This window comes from Blastocystis hominis (genome assembly GCF_000151665.1).
Source record: "Blastocystis hominis, Singapore isolate B (sub-type 7) whole genome shotgun sequence assembly, scaffold_6".
In the NCBI taxonomy this organism is placed as follows: domain Eukaryota; class Bigyra; order Opalinata; family Blastocystidae; genus Blastocystis; species Blastocystis hominis.
The window spans coordinates 663781-679917 of NW_013171865.1; the positions used below are offsets into that span (position 1 = coordinate 663781).

Sequence of the window (16137 nt, forward strand, 5' to 3'; positions counted from 1 at the left end):
GGAAGCATTCACGGTGCATCGCAGCAAGACTCGCTCTGGCTCTTCTACGTGTGTCCGTACCATCAGGGATTGATTCAGGTGTGGTCGGACGAAGGAGCCTTTCTGGACGATTCGGGACATGCGTCGAGGCCGTCCGAATTGCTAGAGCTGAACGTGGAGTTCGAGTGGAACCAGTGCCACTTCGTGTCGCTCTCGGAAGTGAACGATCTCTTCGTGATCCAAGTGGATGTGCTGTGCGAGCGATCCATCACCATCGCGCCGTCCAATCTCTCCATCACCAACGCCACGCTTCTCTCCACTTCCTACCACACCGACTCCGTCAATCCTCCTCTCTCCCATCCTGTACTTCTCTTAAAGCCGCAGCTCTCCGAGGCCACGATCTCGGTCAGCTTTACGCCCTCCTTCATTCGCGAGAACCAAATTAAAGTGACATCGTTGACCATCTCGTACTCCGCAGTGCCGCCAACCATCACCGCTGAAGAATTAACGTCCAGCGCCGGGACGGTTCGTGTGTTCAATGTGTCCTGCGACATGGAGTGCACACACTGGGAATTGCTCACGGCTGTGCTGATCTCGAGTGGTGATGCGTTGGCTGTGTATCCGTACGATGGATCGTGGAAGAAGAAGGCCGTGTCGATGCGCGTGGTGGTGGATATTAAGAAGAATCAGGCGGGATCGATCTATTTCACGGGCGTGCAGAACGAACGAGGCGTGAAAGGAGTGTGGAAGGGAGAGAGCCTTCCAATCAGCGGATCGAAAGGTAGGCACACGGCGCGAAAAAGAGGGTGATGCATAGACCAAATCCGCCCCGTCTTTTTATATTATCACATGTCCTCGGAGAACGTGACATTCACGATGATCACGTCCAATTTCACACGCGCCTCTTCGCATTCTCTCCTCATCACGACCTCTTATTGGAACTCCTCCGTGGCTCTGCTCTCGCCCAGCGTCCTCATTCTCGAAGGATCCATCACGTCGGTGCGCTACTCCTGCAAGCTCGACCCCGGCAGCTACTACGCTCGCTTCCAATACTGTACTCCCATTCCTCCCATCTCATCCAGGCACTTTCAGCGAATGCACCGACCCCTGGGATTCTCGCTATAGCACCGAGATCGCCTTCCAAGTCCCGGAATACGGCTCGTGTTATCTTCGATCGGACCCTCTCTTCATCTCCACTCTCGTTCCGGCCGTCGTGACATTGATCTGCTCCTGCGACACGCTCGTTCTCACGTCCTATTGGCTCAGCGCGCAGCAGAACACCCTCATCAATCTGGGTCCTACAAAGCAAGGCGGCATGCAGCTCCTCGTCTTGGTTCCTTACAACGAAACGCAGGAAGTGAGTGTGATGCAAGGCGCTTTGATGGGGTACGAGCACGTGATGCTCCCCGCGATCGCGCCGCTGAAGCTTCGCTTCACGACGACGCGCATTATGCCCGTGTTCGAAGGCATTCAGCAGACGGACAATGTAATCACGGCCTCGATCTCGTTCTCGCACGCCATGGTGTTCGATGGACTGTCCGACAGCTGGCTGCTCGTTCAGGATTCGTCGTCGGTGCTGGTCGATCTGAGCGAGTCAACGATGTACCGACTGCATCTCCGGATCACGTTTGTGGTGCCCGGGAGTGTGAACATCACCTTTAAAAGCGGGGTTTGCTACTGCCGATCGACCGGAGAGTTCAATCTCGCCTCCGACATGATCGAAGTGAGCTACGCCGAGGAGCTCTTTTCGTTCACATCCAACTTCGAAGACCGACAGGAGGTCACAAGCTCCAATATCGAGCTTTCTCTCACCGCGGAGGACTTGCTCGTGTCGATTTGGCCGGATAATTTCGAAGTGGAGAACTGCAAGATCGCGCAGTTCAACCAGGGCGTCGTGGAGGGCGCGACCGTCGTCTCGATTGGTCTCCATATTCTGCAGCCCGGCGAGTTTTCGATCACGCTGCCCGCTCGGTCGGTGCAGCTGGTCACCGGGAAGTATAACGATCGCTGGGGCATCGTGGCTACGTTTGTGGAGGGTTGTTTGTGCGGGGATGGGCTGAGTGCGTAGATACGGTAAAAGCATCGGTCGTTATGAGCGATCTCCTCGGAAAGCCGGCTCTCAACATTCCGCTGCTGGTGGATATTCGGTTTTCGAAGAAGGTGGCTCAGCTGAACGCTTCCTGCTTCGATTTGGTGAATATCAACAATCTCAACATCATCGGATTCAATCCGTACTTCGTGGTGCACGCGTTCCCCCACGACGAAGGCTTGTGTTCGATCCAGCTGAAAGAACGTGAGCTTTGCCTGCTTCCATTGAGCTGTTTAGATTGTGTTCTGACGGCTTCCAAAACGGAAACCTTCCCCGGCACCGACCGAATCGTTGCGTTCTTTGACGTGCAGGCGCCCACCGTGGCGTTCCCGCTGGGCGACAAAGTGTTCCTCTCGTCCAAATTCTATCAGATCATCCAGTACAGCGAGCCCACGAACGCGTTGGCGAACTACAAGTATTTAGAGCTGCAGAACACCGCGCTGAACTCGGTGATCGACGTGTCTCCCACGCTGTAGGAATTGGGGGTCGTGTTGAATGCAGACATCTCATGAGCTTGAATTACGATGGGGAGCTCGAGGGAACGGGGAGGTTGCTCTTTCCGGAGAATGTGATTCAGGACGAAGCGAAGAACAAGATGACGGGGCGGCCAGTGTTGCGTTATCGCGCACGTAGAACCTGAGAGGGAGGATTGATCGTAGGACTGCGATTCCCTTTCGTCTTCTCGGCGTCGCTGCGCGAATCGCGCGAATTGCCCTTGAAGCTCACGCTCTCGATGATATTGAATTCGAATTCCACGCCGCCTTCCATGCAGGAATGGATCCAAGACGGGGAGTTCCGTTTTGAACCCACGTGCTGGCTTCTTGAGAGTGCGCAGAGGGATGAATTGGTGAAGTATAGATGACACGATGACGGAGATTCACGAAGTCTCGATGGACAATCCCTCCGATTTGACTTCCGAGGATTCCGAGGATTCCAATGATTCCAATAATCATAAGGAGTCGAAAGATCCCAAGCACTCAAAGCACTCAAAGCACTCAAAGAATTTGGAGGATCCCATGGACGTGAAGGACTCAACGACCGAGAAGAACCCGCGCAATCTGAAGGACCAAACGCAGGTGCTTCATCGGTACCTCTACGTGCGACCTCCCTACCCCGGCTTTGTTCTCTGCCAAGTGGAAGTGTTCAGCCACCAAGGCACGCAGTCCGAGGGCATTCTCAACGAGGTGGTCCGCTACATCCCCTCCACCATCCAGCCCGTGCTCTCCATGCTCGAGCCGGTCATTTACGGGAGCGGCGAAGGCGGCGAGAGCGGCGAGGGCGGCTCGCTGGATCGCTACCTCACCATCCGCCTGGAGATCGACCAGACTGTCGAGGTCTGCGAGCCGTACTTCCTCTCCCTCACCAGCTGCTCGCTGGCCCGCGTCTCACATCGCTCGGACAACCCCTTCTCGACGATCTGCGACTACGAACTGGAGTGCGCCAACTCCGGCCACAAGCTCTTCCAAGTGAGCAAGTTCGCCGTGGAGTCGGTGGGCGGCGGGTACAACCGCGAGGCCGTCATTCTGGACATCCCCTACGAGAAGTCGCGGCCTTCGATCACGCTGCTGGACGTCACGGGAAGCGGCGGCTTGGCGTCGGAGCGATCCCTCCTCGCCGTGTTTTCGCACGATGTCGGCGAGCTCCCGATCACGGCGATCGTGTGCGAGGATTGCTTGGTGCTTCGCCAGAATCGGCTCAACGCGCGTCTCCTGCAGTTCAGCGTGGTGTCGTCGCGCGAAGCCACGCCGGGCATCACGATGCGCTGCTACATCTCCGAGAACGTGGTGAAGAACGCGGCGGGGATGTTCAACGTGCGGAGCACCGCGCTGTCGCTCTTCGTCCCCACCGGGCCCTTGCTCATCTTCTTCCAGCCCATGCCGCCGATCACCAGCAACAGCACCTTGGTGTTCTCGCTGATCACCTCCGAGCCGTTCTCCTTGCTCTACCCCGAGGACTTCACCGTCCGGAACGGCTACATCGTGAACATCGACACCGTGCCGCAGCCCATCACGCACGACGACCTCTCGCTCTTCTCCTACGCGCTCACCGTCAAGGCCACCATCGAGGGCAGCGTCTGCATCGACCTCGCGAAGAGTCCTCTCCGTTCTCTCCACTCACGTATAGACACGCTCACCACACACGTCCACCACATGCGCAACCCGCTTCCCCTCTCCGCCTGCTGCGACTACGACAGCCTCTTCCCCTACCTCATCGCCGCGTCTCCCTCCGTCCCGGTCACCAACACGCGGCTCTTCTGGATGGTCTTCGAGTTCTCCGAGCCCCTGCTCCTCCTCTACAACCCCGCGCTTTCCTTCCTCGAGAACCTCCAGCTCTTCAGCGTCGAGCGCCTTCTCTCCACGCTCTGCGCCCCGGGCATGTCCGGCCAGTGCATCTCCTTCGGTAATGCCCAGGTCCGCGACGCCGCCGTCGCCTCCAACCGCCTCGCCTTCCAGCTCGAGGTCACGCAGGACGGGACCGTCACCGCGCACATCCCGCGGGAATTGATCACCGACTGGGTGGGGAACCAGCTGAAGGAGGACGTCGACAAGTCCATCGACGTGCGCGGCAGCGACATCACGCTCGTCTCCGCGCAGCTCATCGCGTTCTCCCGCGGTTCCTTCAGGCCGGAGGTGCGCTTCCAGTTCTCCACGGCCGTCGAGATCGCGCCGAATTCCACGCGGTCGATCTGCTCCTGGGACGGGCGCTCCGCCGCGCGCCACTGCGTCGCCCCGCGGGACACGCGCATCCTGGGGGACGCGGTGCGCGTGGACGTGGACTCTGTGTATTCCCCGCGGAACACCTACGCGATCTCGATCCCCCCCGGGTATCTCTGCGACCGCTACCGGAACTTCTACGAGGGCTTCGCCGAGGGCTCCTTCCGCGTGTCGACGCGCATGCTCTGGCCGATCGAGCTGGCGCACGCGGCGAACCCGGGGTGGATCGCCGTGGCGCTTCTGCTCTTCCTCGCGGGAGGCTTCATCGCGATCGCGGGGTGGGGGTGCTGGAGGGCCGTGACGGATAGATACAAGAACGTGTATCACAGCGTGATCGCCGCGAACGCGCTGCTCGTCGCGCTGGTCTATCTGGCCTGCTGCTTACTGCTTTTGGCCGAGTGGACGCAGAAGATCCCGCCGCTCCTCGTGGACTGCGTCGTGCTGCTCCTCGCCGCGCTGGCGCTGGCCTCCAGCGTGGCGGTCATCCGCGTGGCCCCGTCGCTGGCGCTGCGGCTCTTCGGCGCGACGCTGGGCTTCGTGCTGGGCGTCGGACTGGAGCGATTGGCCACCGACTGCGTGCTCTACGCGATCGGGTTCATCGCGGGGTACCTCGCTTCGCCTCCCTCTCACGGCTAGCGATCTCTATCTCGCCTTCGCGCTGCTCCCGGTCTTCTTCGCGGTGGTTTTCGCGGGGATCCCGATGCGATGGCAGTGGCAGTTCCTCGCGGGGATCGCGGTGACGGCGAGCGGATTCCTCGTGGAGGCCGTGTTCCTGACGATCATGGAGAGTCTGCACGCGACGAAGATGCTCGGGAAGTCGTGCAATCTGCTGGCGGACGGGATGGAGCTGCTGACGTTCGGCGTGGTGGCGATGGGCGCGTATCACATCCAGCGCAAAGTGGGGGCGAAGGGGGCGAGCGAGGCGTAGGTCTACGCGACGGAGCAGTTCCATGAGTACTACTTCGGGAAGGGGACGAAGACGGGGAAGAAGCGCGAGAAGAAGGGCGGAAAGAGCGGAAAAGGCGCGAAGAACGCGAAGAACGCGCAGAAGATGAAGAAGAAGTCGAAGAAGGAGGAAAAGTGGGCGAAGGAGAGGGGGATGACGCGTAGGAAGGCGCAGTATCCGATGCAGGAGATCGAGGAGGGGAGTCTATCGTGTATTACCAATGTTTAGTTGTACCATTCCCATGTTTGTGAACATACTTTTTTTTGTTAATGAATACTCAGGATACTTTTCAGCTGCCAGCGTCGTGCTTCGATGCGATTCCCTTCTTTAAGGAATCGGATAGTTTGCGAGAAAACGCATTATGTTTCTCTGATCTCGTTGTGGCTTATTGTCTGCGGTGGAAGGGAATTGAGCTGTGTGTGTCCGTAATGAAAAATCTCGGATACTCGGAACGTAATTATGTGAAACGTGTACTGGATTCCCTTCTAAGTCAGCTCCATACGATGAAACACTCCTATAACTTCGAGGAGTCCGAGGGAACTGTAAGGATTTAGAATGAAACTCAGTGATAGAATTGTCTGCGTCAAAAGTATAAAAGCGCGTACTATGCGTGTCTACAGTACAGTTCAATTCCAAATAATGTGATTCCGATGTACTCCGTTTCTCGTTCGTTTCATCTAGGGAGCTTGCTACTTTATATTCTCATGTTGTTTTGTATCTGGATACGTTGGAGTCCTGGAGCTCCATTACCGACGAAGTCAGCTCCTTGTCCTCGCATCATGTCTAGGAGAAGAGGCTCCGCACGTTCTGCAAGTTCCAGTGCGCGAAGCTCATTCAGGAGCCGTTCCCTGTGCCGGAGCCCGTCCCATTCGTTCTTGCTTGTAATGTAGAAAGTCCTCCAGCGCCTCGGATTGGAGAGACCGGAAGCGCCTGCGACGATCCAAGTAACAACCGAAAATCCAGATCCCGCATCAGAGACATTAGCCAAGCCTGTGCCCACCGATGCTAGCGCGCAGGCTCCGCTGGTTCCACAAGTTGTGGACGTGCCTGCCGTTCCAACGCCTGTGGATCCAGCCTCTTCTCAATCATTGAGTACGAGCATGTCGAGCTCGTCATCCCCTCTACCTAGGCCAACTCTGCTTCGTTCTTCGTCTCGCTCTTCCACACCGAGAGAAGTAGCAACTCCCACGAGCGATCTTGTAAATGATGCGACGGCTGCTGCACAATCGGCTGTTCAGCTGAGCAAAACACTGATGCAGAGTCTCTACCCTAAAGGCAAACAGAATGATGGCGCAAATCACTCCCCAGCATTTCCCTCCACATTAGATCCCATCTTGGAGCATTCCGATATAGGGAACGAACTAAACAAATTGACCGAGTCTATAAAAGCGCAGGCACTTGCAAACTTTGAGGAAATTGCAGATGAAGAGGATGATGAGGTCGATGTGGAGAAAGAACTCGGTCTTCCGGAATTGCCAAATGGAGAATCCACTAGCGAGCCGGATTTGCTGATGCTTGATTTTGCTGAGATGTCGCGCGTCCAGCAGCATTTTTGGCTGAATGAATTAATGAGAAAAGGGTTGGAATTGGCGGGAAAACTTCGCGTTGGAATCTGAGTTTTCGGGTAATGTGTAGGATGAACATCCCTCGGAGGATGCGGAGGAATTATGTCTGATTTTGCAGAAGGCGAACGAAGCTGCGAGCTATACATCGAATTGTTGTGTTTGTTACAAAGAGAAGAAAGATCATTGCGTCCCAAATGCAGTCGCAGTTGCTTCATCACACTCTCGAACTTGAGGTGATCGCGCAGTTCCGCTTCCAGAGGCTCCAGCGCGGTCTGTGGCTCTCCCTCCAAACTCTCCAGGACATTAAGTGCGTTTTGCAAATCACCTCTATTCATTAAAAACTCAAAAATGACAGTGGAACGCACTCTAACAAATATTGATCAGCCTTTTCGAGCTTGAAGAGAGGATCATCTTCATTGAGTCCTTGCGTTCCAACCACAGAAACGACAACGCGGCTGAGAAGCTGTCCGGCCATACCGACGAGAGAGTTCGTCTTGGCGAGAACGCCGGCCTCGTGTTTCACTTCGCTGAATCTGCATTCGAGAGAGGGCGAAAAAATGAACTTTTCATAATAATGCATCGTGGAAGGAAGTCCGTTCTCAACGATGGAGGAAGGAAGATTGCCGAGCAAGTGGATCAAAATCGGATCATCTCCGCTGAGCGACTTCTACAAATTACGTCAGGAAACCCCAAACCGAACCAAGATCTCGACCTCCTTCTCGAGCGACCTGCTTTTCAAGGCATCCTCCTGCAACAGAATGGCGTGTTTTTGGAATTCGTGATAACGCTCCAGCTCGTCGATCAAAACGCCCTGCGCCTGCAGCTGCAGCCGCACCATCTCCGTCTTCTTGTGCAGCTCGGTCTCTTCCTGCAGCCGCTCGGCTCGCTCGCTGGCGGCCTTCTCCACGATGGCCTGGATGCGATCCTCGAGCGTCCGTCTCCACTTCTGCTCGACCTCCTGCTGGTGGCGCTGCAGCTGGTCCCACTCGTCCATCGAGGCCTCGTACTCGTACTCCTTCCGCGTGCGCATGTAGAGGTCGTGCAGCTTGGCCTTCGCCTCGCCGAACTTCGTCTCGAATCGCTCGGTGGCGGCGGCGATGGCCTCGTCCTTCTGGGCGCGCAGCTCGGCTTCGACGCGGCTGCGCAGCTGGGCGGAGTGCTCGGCGAGCTAGCGGTGAGAGAGGACAGGGAAGAGGACCGCGAGGTCGAACTCGGCGCGCTGCTCTTGCAGGAGCTGGGCGAGGCGCAGGCCTTCCTCGATGGCGGATTGCTGGAGCTGGGACTGGAGCGAGTCGATCTGGGAGCGGAGCTCGGCGAGATGCGCGGCGTCGGTCTGCGCCTGCAGCTGCGAGGCCAGCGCGTGGAAGCGCGTCGCCACGGTCTGCTCGATCATCGAGATGATCGCCTCGTCCACACTGACAGAGGGGTCGCTGGGTCCAGTGGGCTCAGTGGGCTCAGTGGGCTCAGTGGGTTCAATGGGTTCGGAGGGCTTAGAAGGGACAGAGGGTTCCACTGATTCCGCTGATTCCGCTGATTCCACTGGTTCCACTGGTTCCACTGGTTCGCTGGGAGTGGGTTCAATGGGTTGGGCTTGCTCTTCGGGCTCTTCGGGCTCTTCGGGCTCTTCGGGCTCTTCGGGTTCTTCGGACTCTTCGGGTTTCTCCGTTTCCACAGATTCCTTGGGCTGCTCGAAGGGAGGCTCGGGGTGGATTTCCTCCGATTTCTGGACAGGAACCGCTTCCTCTTCTTTTACTTCCACTTCCTCCATTGCTAGTTTCTCCGTTTCCACGGTTTCCTCCTTTGCTTCGCCCACCTCCTCCTTTTCTTCCTTCACCTCTTCCACTGGCTTCGTCTCCTCCACTTCTTCCTCCTTCTCTCCCTCCATCAACTCCGTTTCCACCTTCTTAAACAACGCGAGCACATCATCCTCCAGGTCCTTCGAACTCATCTGAATCGAGAAGTTATCGCGCTCCTCGGCCTCCTGGCTCGCTTCTTTCGGCGCTGGCCATCCGAGCGGAATGTATTGACGAACGAATGAAACAGTGCGGGGATATTCGGTTTCGCAGCGCTCAAAAAAAGAAGGAGACATTCTACACACTGAAATAGCAAAGAGATCCCAGACTTCATTCCTGCGAGCAAAGCAACAGGAAGGCCGATAACAGTCGTTAAGGCAATCTTGGTTCCAGCGCCCATTTTGGCTTTCGCTGCTTTTGGCTTGGGAGGTGGCGTCTATTCATCCAGATTCGCCTAAAAACATACATTCACAGGCTGTGCAGGTTTTACATTTGTAGCGCTTGGAATCTATGCAATGTAATCAAAATCCCACTCAATCCAATTCAATAGCAGCAAGGACAAGTGAAAACAATACATACCTTCGTTTCATTCTTCCCGATTTGCTGTTCAACCTTTTTAGCCGCCTGTCCGTTCGATTCGAAGCGGCGAACGGCTTTGACAACGGATTTCGCTCCTTTGACATTCTGATGAATAATACCGAAAAGAGCAATCTCACTGTTAATTTGTTTAATTTTGATAACATTTGCACAAGATATTCAGACTATTGAAAAAAATGTATTGTTTCAAACAAATCGAACTATGAATACAACTCTGTGCTCAAACACGTTTTACATAAATTTAGAGCACAATAATGTAAAAATCATCGCTAATAAAGAAAAAAAGCAAAAGGGGTTTCAGAAAATTCTGGAATTCGGGATTTTCCCCATTTCCCCATATACTTCATTCCCATATTATCCGAAAGGTTAACATAGCAATGGAAGCAGTTGGCTATAAATTGACAAGAATACCCAGGCAACTGTTGCAAAAGCCCGCTTTGATCAACTCTTTTGGGAAGGGAGTAATCGGCGGTATAAATGGAATCAAAAATTTCAGTATGGGTACATCGATGACACTACAATCCTCCTTATCGCCGTTGCAGAGTCCGGGCCTTAATTCCTTTTCTACCATTCGGTATGCTTGTAATTTATGATTGACGGTCTAGAGGAATCGAGAATGCTCCCGAGTTTGTTCCTTCGTTCGAAAAGCCTCATCAACCTCCCAGGAAGCGAAGTGTGCACACCAATCCCTCAAACTTGCGAAGCAAGAAGGAGAGTCTCCTCAACGGAATCATCGCAAACAAGGGAAAGAGTAACGACGTTTCCTCCCAAGTGATGGAGCTTCTCTCTCTGCCCTACGAGCTGGATATCCGCGACTACACCCGCGTTCTGCAATCCTGCAACACATTTTCGCTGTCCTCCCTCGTGATGCAGGAAGTGAAGCGCCGCGGCCTGACCCCGGACATCATGCTCTACAACGTGTTCCTCAAGAAATGCGAAGAGTTCAAGAACAAGGACGAAGCGTTCGAGACCTACAAGACCATGATCGACTCGAACGTCACCCCGGATCGCCACACGATGTCGATCCTCATCCGCTCCTGCCTCGCCGTCGACAAGCCTTCCGAGGCCGAATCGCTTCTCAAGCGCATGCTTCTCCACGGCATCGATCTCAACAGCTACGTCTTCAACGTGGTGATCGACTACTACGCGCGCAAGGCGCTGCCCCTCGAGGCCTTCCGCATCCGCGAGAACATGGCGACCTACTCCATCAAGCCCGACGAATACACCATTTCCTCGCTCATGGCGGCCTGCTACCCCGTCGCTCCCTCCAAGCTCTACCTCCAGCAGCTCCTCCAGGACCTCGTGCAGGGCCCGCTGCCCGCGCGCGCGGTCTGCACGAACGCGCTGTTCTCGGGGATCGCGAAGGCGCCGCACCTGGAGAACCACTACAAGCTGCGCATCGCGGTGGACTTCCACGCGGAGCTCGAGCGCCGCAGCTACACCGTGGGGCAGCACGCCTACACCTCCCTCATGTCCTGCTGCGCCAAGGTGGGCGACGTGGCGCAGGCGCGGCGCTTCCTGGGGTCCATGCAGCGCGGCGGCGTGGAGCCGAACCGGTACATCCTGACCGCCTTCATCGCCGCCTGCTCCAAGGCCAAGGACTACCGCAGCGCCCTCACCATGTTCGACTACATGCGCAGCTGCCCCGACGCGCAGACCGACGCCGAGTCCAAGCGGCCCAACCGGTACACTTACGAGGCCCTGGTTCTGGCCGCGGGGAACGCGGGGGAACTGGCGGACGCCTTCGCGATCTTCCAGGACATGGTGGAGGACGGGTTCGAGCCCGATGCGTCGTCCTACGCCAAGCTGGTGCTCGCCTGCGGAATCTGCGGGGATCTGCAGAAGGGGCAGCACGTGATCGACGTCGTGGAACGGACGAAACTCCCCAAGACCTCGTTTTTCTACCATTCGATGATCGACTTGTATTCGCGGTGCGGACAGCTCGACAAGGCGGTGGCCGTGTTGGATTCGGTCCGAAACTCCCGCGATGTACAGGTGTCGCATTATCATTATGAACCGATTGTGAAACTCCTGGCGGAACGAGCGGCGTGGGAGGAGGTGGACGCGTTTTTGAAGGAATGGGGCGATGTGAGCTACTCGACTTATCTGTTTTTGATTACGGATTGTTATAAGAGAGGGTTGTGGGATCGGGTTTTGATGTATAAGAAGCGAATGGAGGATGCCGGACATCGACCGTATGCATCGCTTCTGCCGCTCATAGAAGATGCGGAGCAGAGAGTGGAGGACGCGAAGAATGGAACGAGTGCGGCGGGGAAGACGGAGCTGCTGCAATGGAGTGATTTGGACTTCGACTTGGATTTTGACATGGATTCGAACGATTTCATTTTCTAGATAGCTGTGGTATTTTTGTAGAATAGAGAGAGAGAGTGTTTGTGGGAACAAACTACCTTTGTGTTCTTGTTGAAGGTCACTAATTCACAAGCTCAGGTGTGAAAAGCTCGATATACAGTTCCGCAGCTGTTACGTTCGATGAGCTAGAGGCTAAGCGGCGGTACTAGAGGGAAAAGGGTGGGAGAATCGCGTACTTCTTGGATTATACTGGTAAAACACCAATTCTGCAGTCGACGTAAGCAGCCGACGACAGTTCCTGTCTTGCCAATCCCATCTCTAGCATGAAACAACTCCAAGGCAGATTACTTGCACATTAATAATACAGGGAAATTCTTAGGATTCTTGACGATCTCGAGTGCGCGCTTGACGGTGTCATCGCTGATTGGCTTCCAATCGTCTGGCAAGACTGGGTGGACGTCAAATAGTGATATCTACAAAATATATTTTGAAAAGCGAGGCAATATACCAATGTTATGGAGTGAGATTCTGCAAACTTCTCAATCTCATCTCCAACATCATTGTTTCCAACATAGACTATGTACTTCAATCCAATGGCTTCAATAAACGAAAAGTTTTCCTTTGAAAACCGATTTGACCGATACACTCCTGGAGAAACGCAGTCAAACAATTTGGGAGGAATCACGTTGTTGCCATTCCAAATCGTAGTTCTCGACAGCATTTACTGACACAGGGAGGAACCCTTGACACTTTATTTTTAAATTGCTCAAATGAACTACGAACATCCTGAACGATGTGTTTTCAGTATATAACATAGTTCCTTGTTCATTCTAGTCGGGAACATTCCGTATGAAGCACCTGAAGAAAAAGTGAGGGAGATTATGGAGTCGTTCGGTCACGTAGTGAAGCTAGAGTGCTGAAAAGCCGGAATAGTAACATGTAGCATCAAAAAGGATCCTAAAACCGGAAAGAATAAAGGAATTGGGTTTTGTGAATTTCTGGATCAGCAAACTGCGGAGCAAGCGATGAAGATGAATAATGAGAAAGAAATTGATGGAAGACCCCTTCGAATTGATTTCCCTGATGGAGGTAAACAAGGAAAGAAGGATTCTGTATGCATTGCATTTTGGATATCATCTAGACTACGAGAAGCTATTGTTCTTATATTACTCAGGCTGATGCTTACCAACTCCTTCGTCAAACAAAGAACATGATCAAAGAAGACCCTGCGAGGGCAAAAATGATTTTAGTGAACCATCCCAATATCACACGAGTCCTTGAAGAGTTGATCCGATTTAACAACATCAAGTAACTCCAGCTTGCAAAGCCAACTGTACAATCTGCCATTCTTTTTCTATCAACATATATCTATACCACGTTCAAATTGTTTTCTTTGTTGTTTGTCACAAACACAATCTATTTTACCTTCTTTGAATCCATTTCCTCTTCTTCTTCCTCTTCTTCTTCCTCCTCCTCTTCTTCCTCCTTTCGTTCTCCCCAAGTTCGCGCCTTGGCTCGTGTTAAAAACGGGCTGCTATCTATTTCTTCTTCTTCTTCCTCTTCCATTTCTTCCATTTCCTCCATGTCTTCCTCCTCGCCCACTGCTCCTTTGTATCTCCGTCTTCCTCCCCGTTCCTCTCTCTGTCTCTGCCCGTTCCTTTCTCTCTCTTCTTCCCCTTCTTCTTCTTCTTCGTCCTCGTCCTCCTCTTCGTCCCCCTTCGCGTTCCTCGCTTGTCTCAAATACTTCTCCGCGTACTTGCAGAACTCGCTGTCCAGCGCGCCCTCCGGTCTCTGCAGGTCGTGCGCCAGTCCCACGTACCAGAACAGCAGTTCGCTCGCCTCCTCGTCGTACTCCATGCGGAACAAGTGCAGCCGCGCGTCGCCCAGCACGCGCAGAGCGTTTCGCCGGTAGAGATCCCGCCGAATTCCGCCGCTGCGTCGCTCGTAGTTCCGCAGCGCCTAGAAAGGAGCGCGTCCGCGCGGCGTACGATGAGCTGGAGCCCGACGGGGTCGCTGAGGAGGGACTGGATCTGGCGAATGCAGCCGGCGACGACGCGGTCCATGGTGAAGAGGAAGTAGCCGTTGGTGCCGACGAGCTGGCGGCAGCGCTGCTCGAAGATGGGGTTGGTGATCTCTCCGCGCAGCAGCTGGATCAGCGTGTCCATGAGGTCGATGTTCCGCTCCAGCCCGGTGGGCAGCGCTTCTTCGCGAGCCGGGTCCACGGCGCGCTCCACGGCGTGGGCGATCATCCGCCGCTCCGTGTAGACGTCCTCGTGGCACAGCGTCGTGCTCCGCTCCAGACGCTCGTAGAGCAGCTCGTAGAGGCGGTAGAACACGTAGAGCGTGTTGCTCCCGTAGAGCACGTCGCGCGAAGCGGGCAGCGCGGGCTCTGCGATCAATCGGACCCTCCGAACCCACCATCCGACTCGATTTGCACGGGCGCCTCGTCGCCCAGTTCCTCCGAATCCTCCGCTTTTTTCACCGAAGCCGAAGCCGAAGCCGAAACCGAAGCGGAAGCCGAAGCGGAGCCTGCATCCACTCCAGACGCCGACGCCGACGCTGGAGCGAGCGTTTCGTCGGGCAGGTCCGTTTCGTCGGAGGAGGCGGGCGTTTCGGACTTGGGGTGTACGAGGATCTCTCCCCGCGGGATTTCGACCTGGCGGTCGGGGAGCGTGACGGTGTAGAGCTTGGACTCCGCGTCGAAGCGCGCGACGACGCCGACGCCCTGCGGCGTGTCCACGCGCGTGCCGACGGCGTACTGCACGCCGCTGTTCTCCTGCCGCTCAGCCGGGCCGCCAGCGCGTACGATCTCCGCGGACGCGATGAAGTTGGGCGTGAGGCGGAAGAAGGAAATCACCAGGTCCTGCAGCAGCGCGTGGAAGCGTTTCTGCACGTCACGGGCGTTTCCCAGACCCACCATCTCCCCGCGCGCGAACTGCCGCTTCCCCGCGACCAGGAGCAGGCGAAGCACCTGCTTGTGGACCACGCGGTTGGCGAAGGCGAAGCGGAACTGCGGGTCTCCCTGGTCGAATCGTCCCTTGGCGTGGGGATGGTCGGCGGCGTGCTTGGCGGCGAGGTCCTTGATGGTGTCGATGAGCACCTTCGTGGTGATCTCCTTCTTGTCCGTCTGCCGGAAGTAGAAGCTGCGGTGGTCCAGCGACAAGTAGTAGTTCTGCTTCTGGATCTCGCGGCAGCGCTACGCTCCTCAGGCCTCCCCATCGCTACCTCGTTCATCAGCACTTTCTCCCCCATCCACTCCTTCTCCTTCGCCTCCAGTCGCTCCAGGATCCGCGGGATGCAGTCCCGCGGGTTCAGGAACAGCAGCTTCACCACTTCCTGGTCCATGCCGTTGTGCGCGTACACGCGTCGGATCGCGGCCAGCTGGATGGCGGACAGCGCGTCGTCCCGCAGCCGATAGGCGTCCTTCTGCGTCTCCTGCACGGCCTCCAGCTCGCTGCTCAGCAAGTGCAGCTGCGCGATGGCCGACCGCGTGGTCTCCAGAATCACGTCCACCTCGAATCGGTCGTCCTCGCAGCGGAACAGCGCCTCCTCGTACTGGTTCCGACGCATGTGCTACGCGTTACCCGCGGTTCGGAGCCCCACGATGTACGAGAGGTCCTCCGAGCCCGTCGTCTGCGACACCAGGTTGTCGTTCAGCACCAGGCTGTCCGCGTACGATCGCTGCGACCCCACGCGCCGCGGGATCTGCGGCGGGAGCTCGTGGTAGGAGGGCGTGGGGCCCTTGCAGGCGTGGATCTGCTCCCAGGAGAGCGGCAGCGAGGGATGGCTCATCTACAGGCGACGCGCGCTGCCGCGACCCACCTCGTCCTCGCGGATGCCCTTCTGCGCCAGGTAGTTCCGCAGGTGCGACACCACCGGGTGCCGGATGTGCAGCAGGTCCGTCACCGCCGAGAACAGCTCGCTGAGAGGCAGGATCCCGCGGTTATAGAGGTCGAGGAGCTTCAGGAATTGCTCGTAGACGTCGTGGGAGGAGATGTCGCGACGCACCTGCTCGAAGAAGCGTCGCTCCGCGAAGGGCAGCGCGTCGGGTGCCGCGGGGCGAAGCGGAGTCTTGGCGGGCGCCGCGGCGGCGTTCGAACTCGAAGCGGAGCTCGGAAAAGGAGAAACCAGCGCGGACTGCGGC

The 16137-nt window shown here is 56.1% G+C and overlaps 7 protein-coding genes; 4 read left to right on the plus strand and 3 right to left on the minus strand.

Annotated features, from left to right (window-relative positions):
- Positions 1–4549: 4549 nt before the first annotated feature.
- GSBLH_T00004354001 (uncharacterized protein) lies at positions 4550–5966 on the plus strand. XM_013043234.1 has 4 exons: positions 4550–5060; positions 5091–5680; positions 5711–5862; positions 5893–5966. The coding sequence occupies exons 2-4, from the start codon at positions 5624–5626 to the stop codon at positions 5954–5956; spliced, it is 273 nt and encodes a 90-aa protein (XP_012898688.1). The 5' UTR covers positions 4550–5060; positions 5091–5623; the 3' UTR covers positions 5957–5966.
- A 1265-nt stretch (positions 5967–7231) lies between these two features.
- GSBLH_T00004355001 (uncharacterized protein) lies at positions 7232–7525 on the plus strand (the record flags this gene model as incomplete). XM_013043235.1 has 2 exons in its annotated part: positions 7232–7332; positions 7364–7525. Exons 1-2 carry the CDS (start codon positions 7297–7299, stop codon positions 7523–7525), a joined length of 198 nt encoding a protein of 65 aa, XP_012898689.1. The 5' UTR covers positions 7232–7296.
- A 102-nt stretch (positions 7526–7627) lies between these two features.
- On the minus strand, positions 7628–8686 carry GSBLH_T00007187001 (uncharacterized protein; the record flags this gene model as incomplete). Its single annotated transcript, XM_013043236.1, is given in 3 exon segments — positions 7628–7960; positions 7994–8461; positions 8480–8686. 3 exon segments carry the CDS (start codon positions 8684–8686, stop codon positions 7628–7630), a joined length of 1008 nt encoding a protein of 335 aa, XP_012898690.1.
- Positions 8687–10457: 1771 nt separating this feature from the next.
- On the plus strand, positions 10458–12068 carry GSBLH_T00004356001 (uncharacterized protein; the record flags this gene model as incomplete). XM_013043237.1 has 1 exon in its annotated part: positions 10458–12068. One exon carries the CDS (start codon positions 10458–10460, stop codon positions 12033–12035), a length of 1578 nt encoding a protein of 525 aa, XP_012898691.1. The 3' UTR covers positions 12036–12068.
- A 46-nt stretch (positions 12069–12114) lies between these two features.
- On the minus strand, positions 12115–12714 carry GSBLH_T00006798001 (uncharacterized protein; the record flags this gene model as incomplete). Its single annotated transcript, XM_013043238.1, has 4 exons — positions 12115–12198; positions 12230–12311; positions 12342–12466; positions 12502–12714. The coding sequence occupies 4 exons, from the start codon at positions 12712–12714 to the stop codon at positions 12115–12117; spliced, it is 504 nt and encodes a 167-aa protein (XP_012898692.1).
- Positions 12715–12763: 49 nt separating this feature from the next.
- GSBLH_T00006799001 (uncharacterized protein) lies at positions 12764–13305 on the plus strand (the record flags this gene model as incomplete). The annotated part of the gene is made up of 4 exons (XM_013043239.1): positions 12764–12797; positions 12828–12882; positions 12937–13105; positions 13135–13305. The coding sequence occupies 4 exons, from the start codon at positions 12764–12766 to the stop codon at positions 13303–13305; spliced, it is 429 nt and encodes a 142-aa protein (XP_012898693.1).
- A 1083-nt stretch (positions 13306–14388) lies between these two features.
- GSBLH_T00004357001 (uncharacterized protein) lies at positions 14389–15785 on the minus strand (the record flags this gene model as incomplete). Its single annotated transcript, XM_013043240.1, has 3 exons — positions 14389–15189; positions 15219–15566; positions 15597–15785. 3 exons carry the CDS (start codon positions 15783–15785, stop codon positions 14389–14391), a joined length of 1338 nt encoding a protein of 445 aa, XP_012898694.1.
- Between the last annotated feature and the right edge of the window lie 352 nt (positions 15786–16137).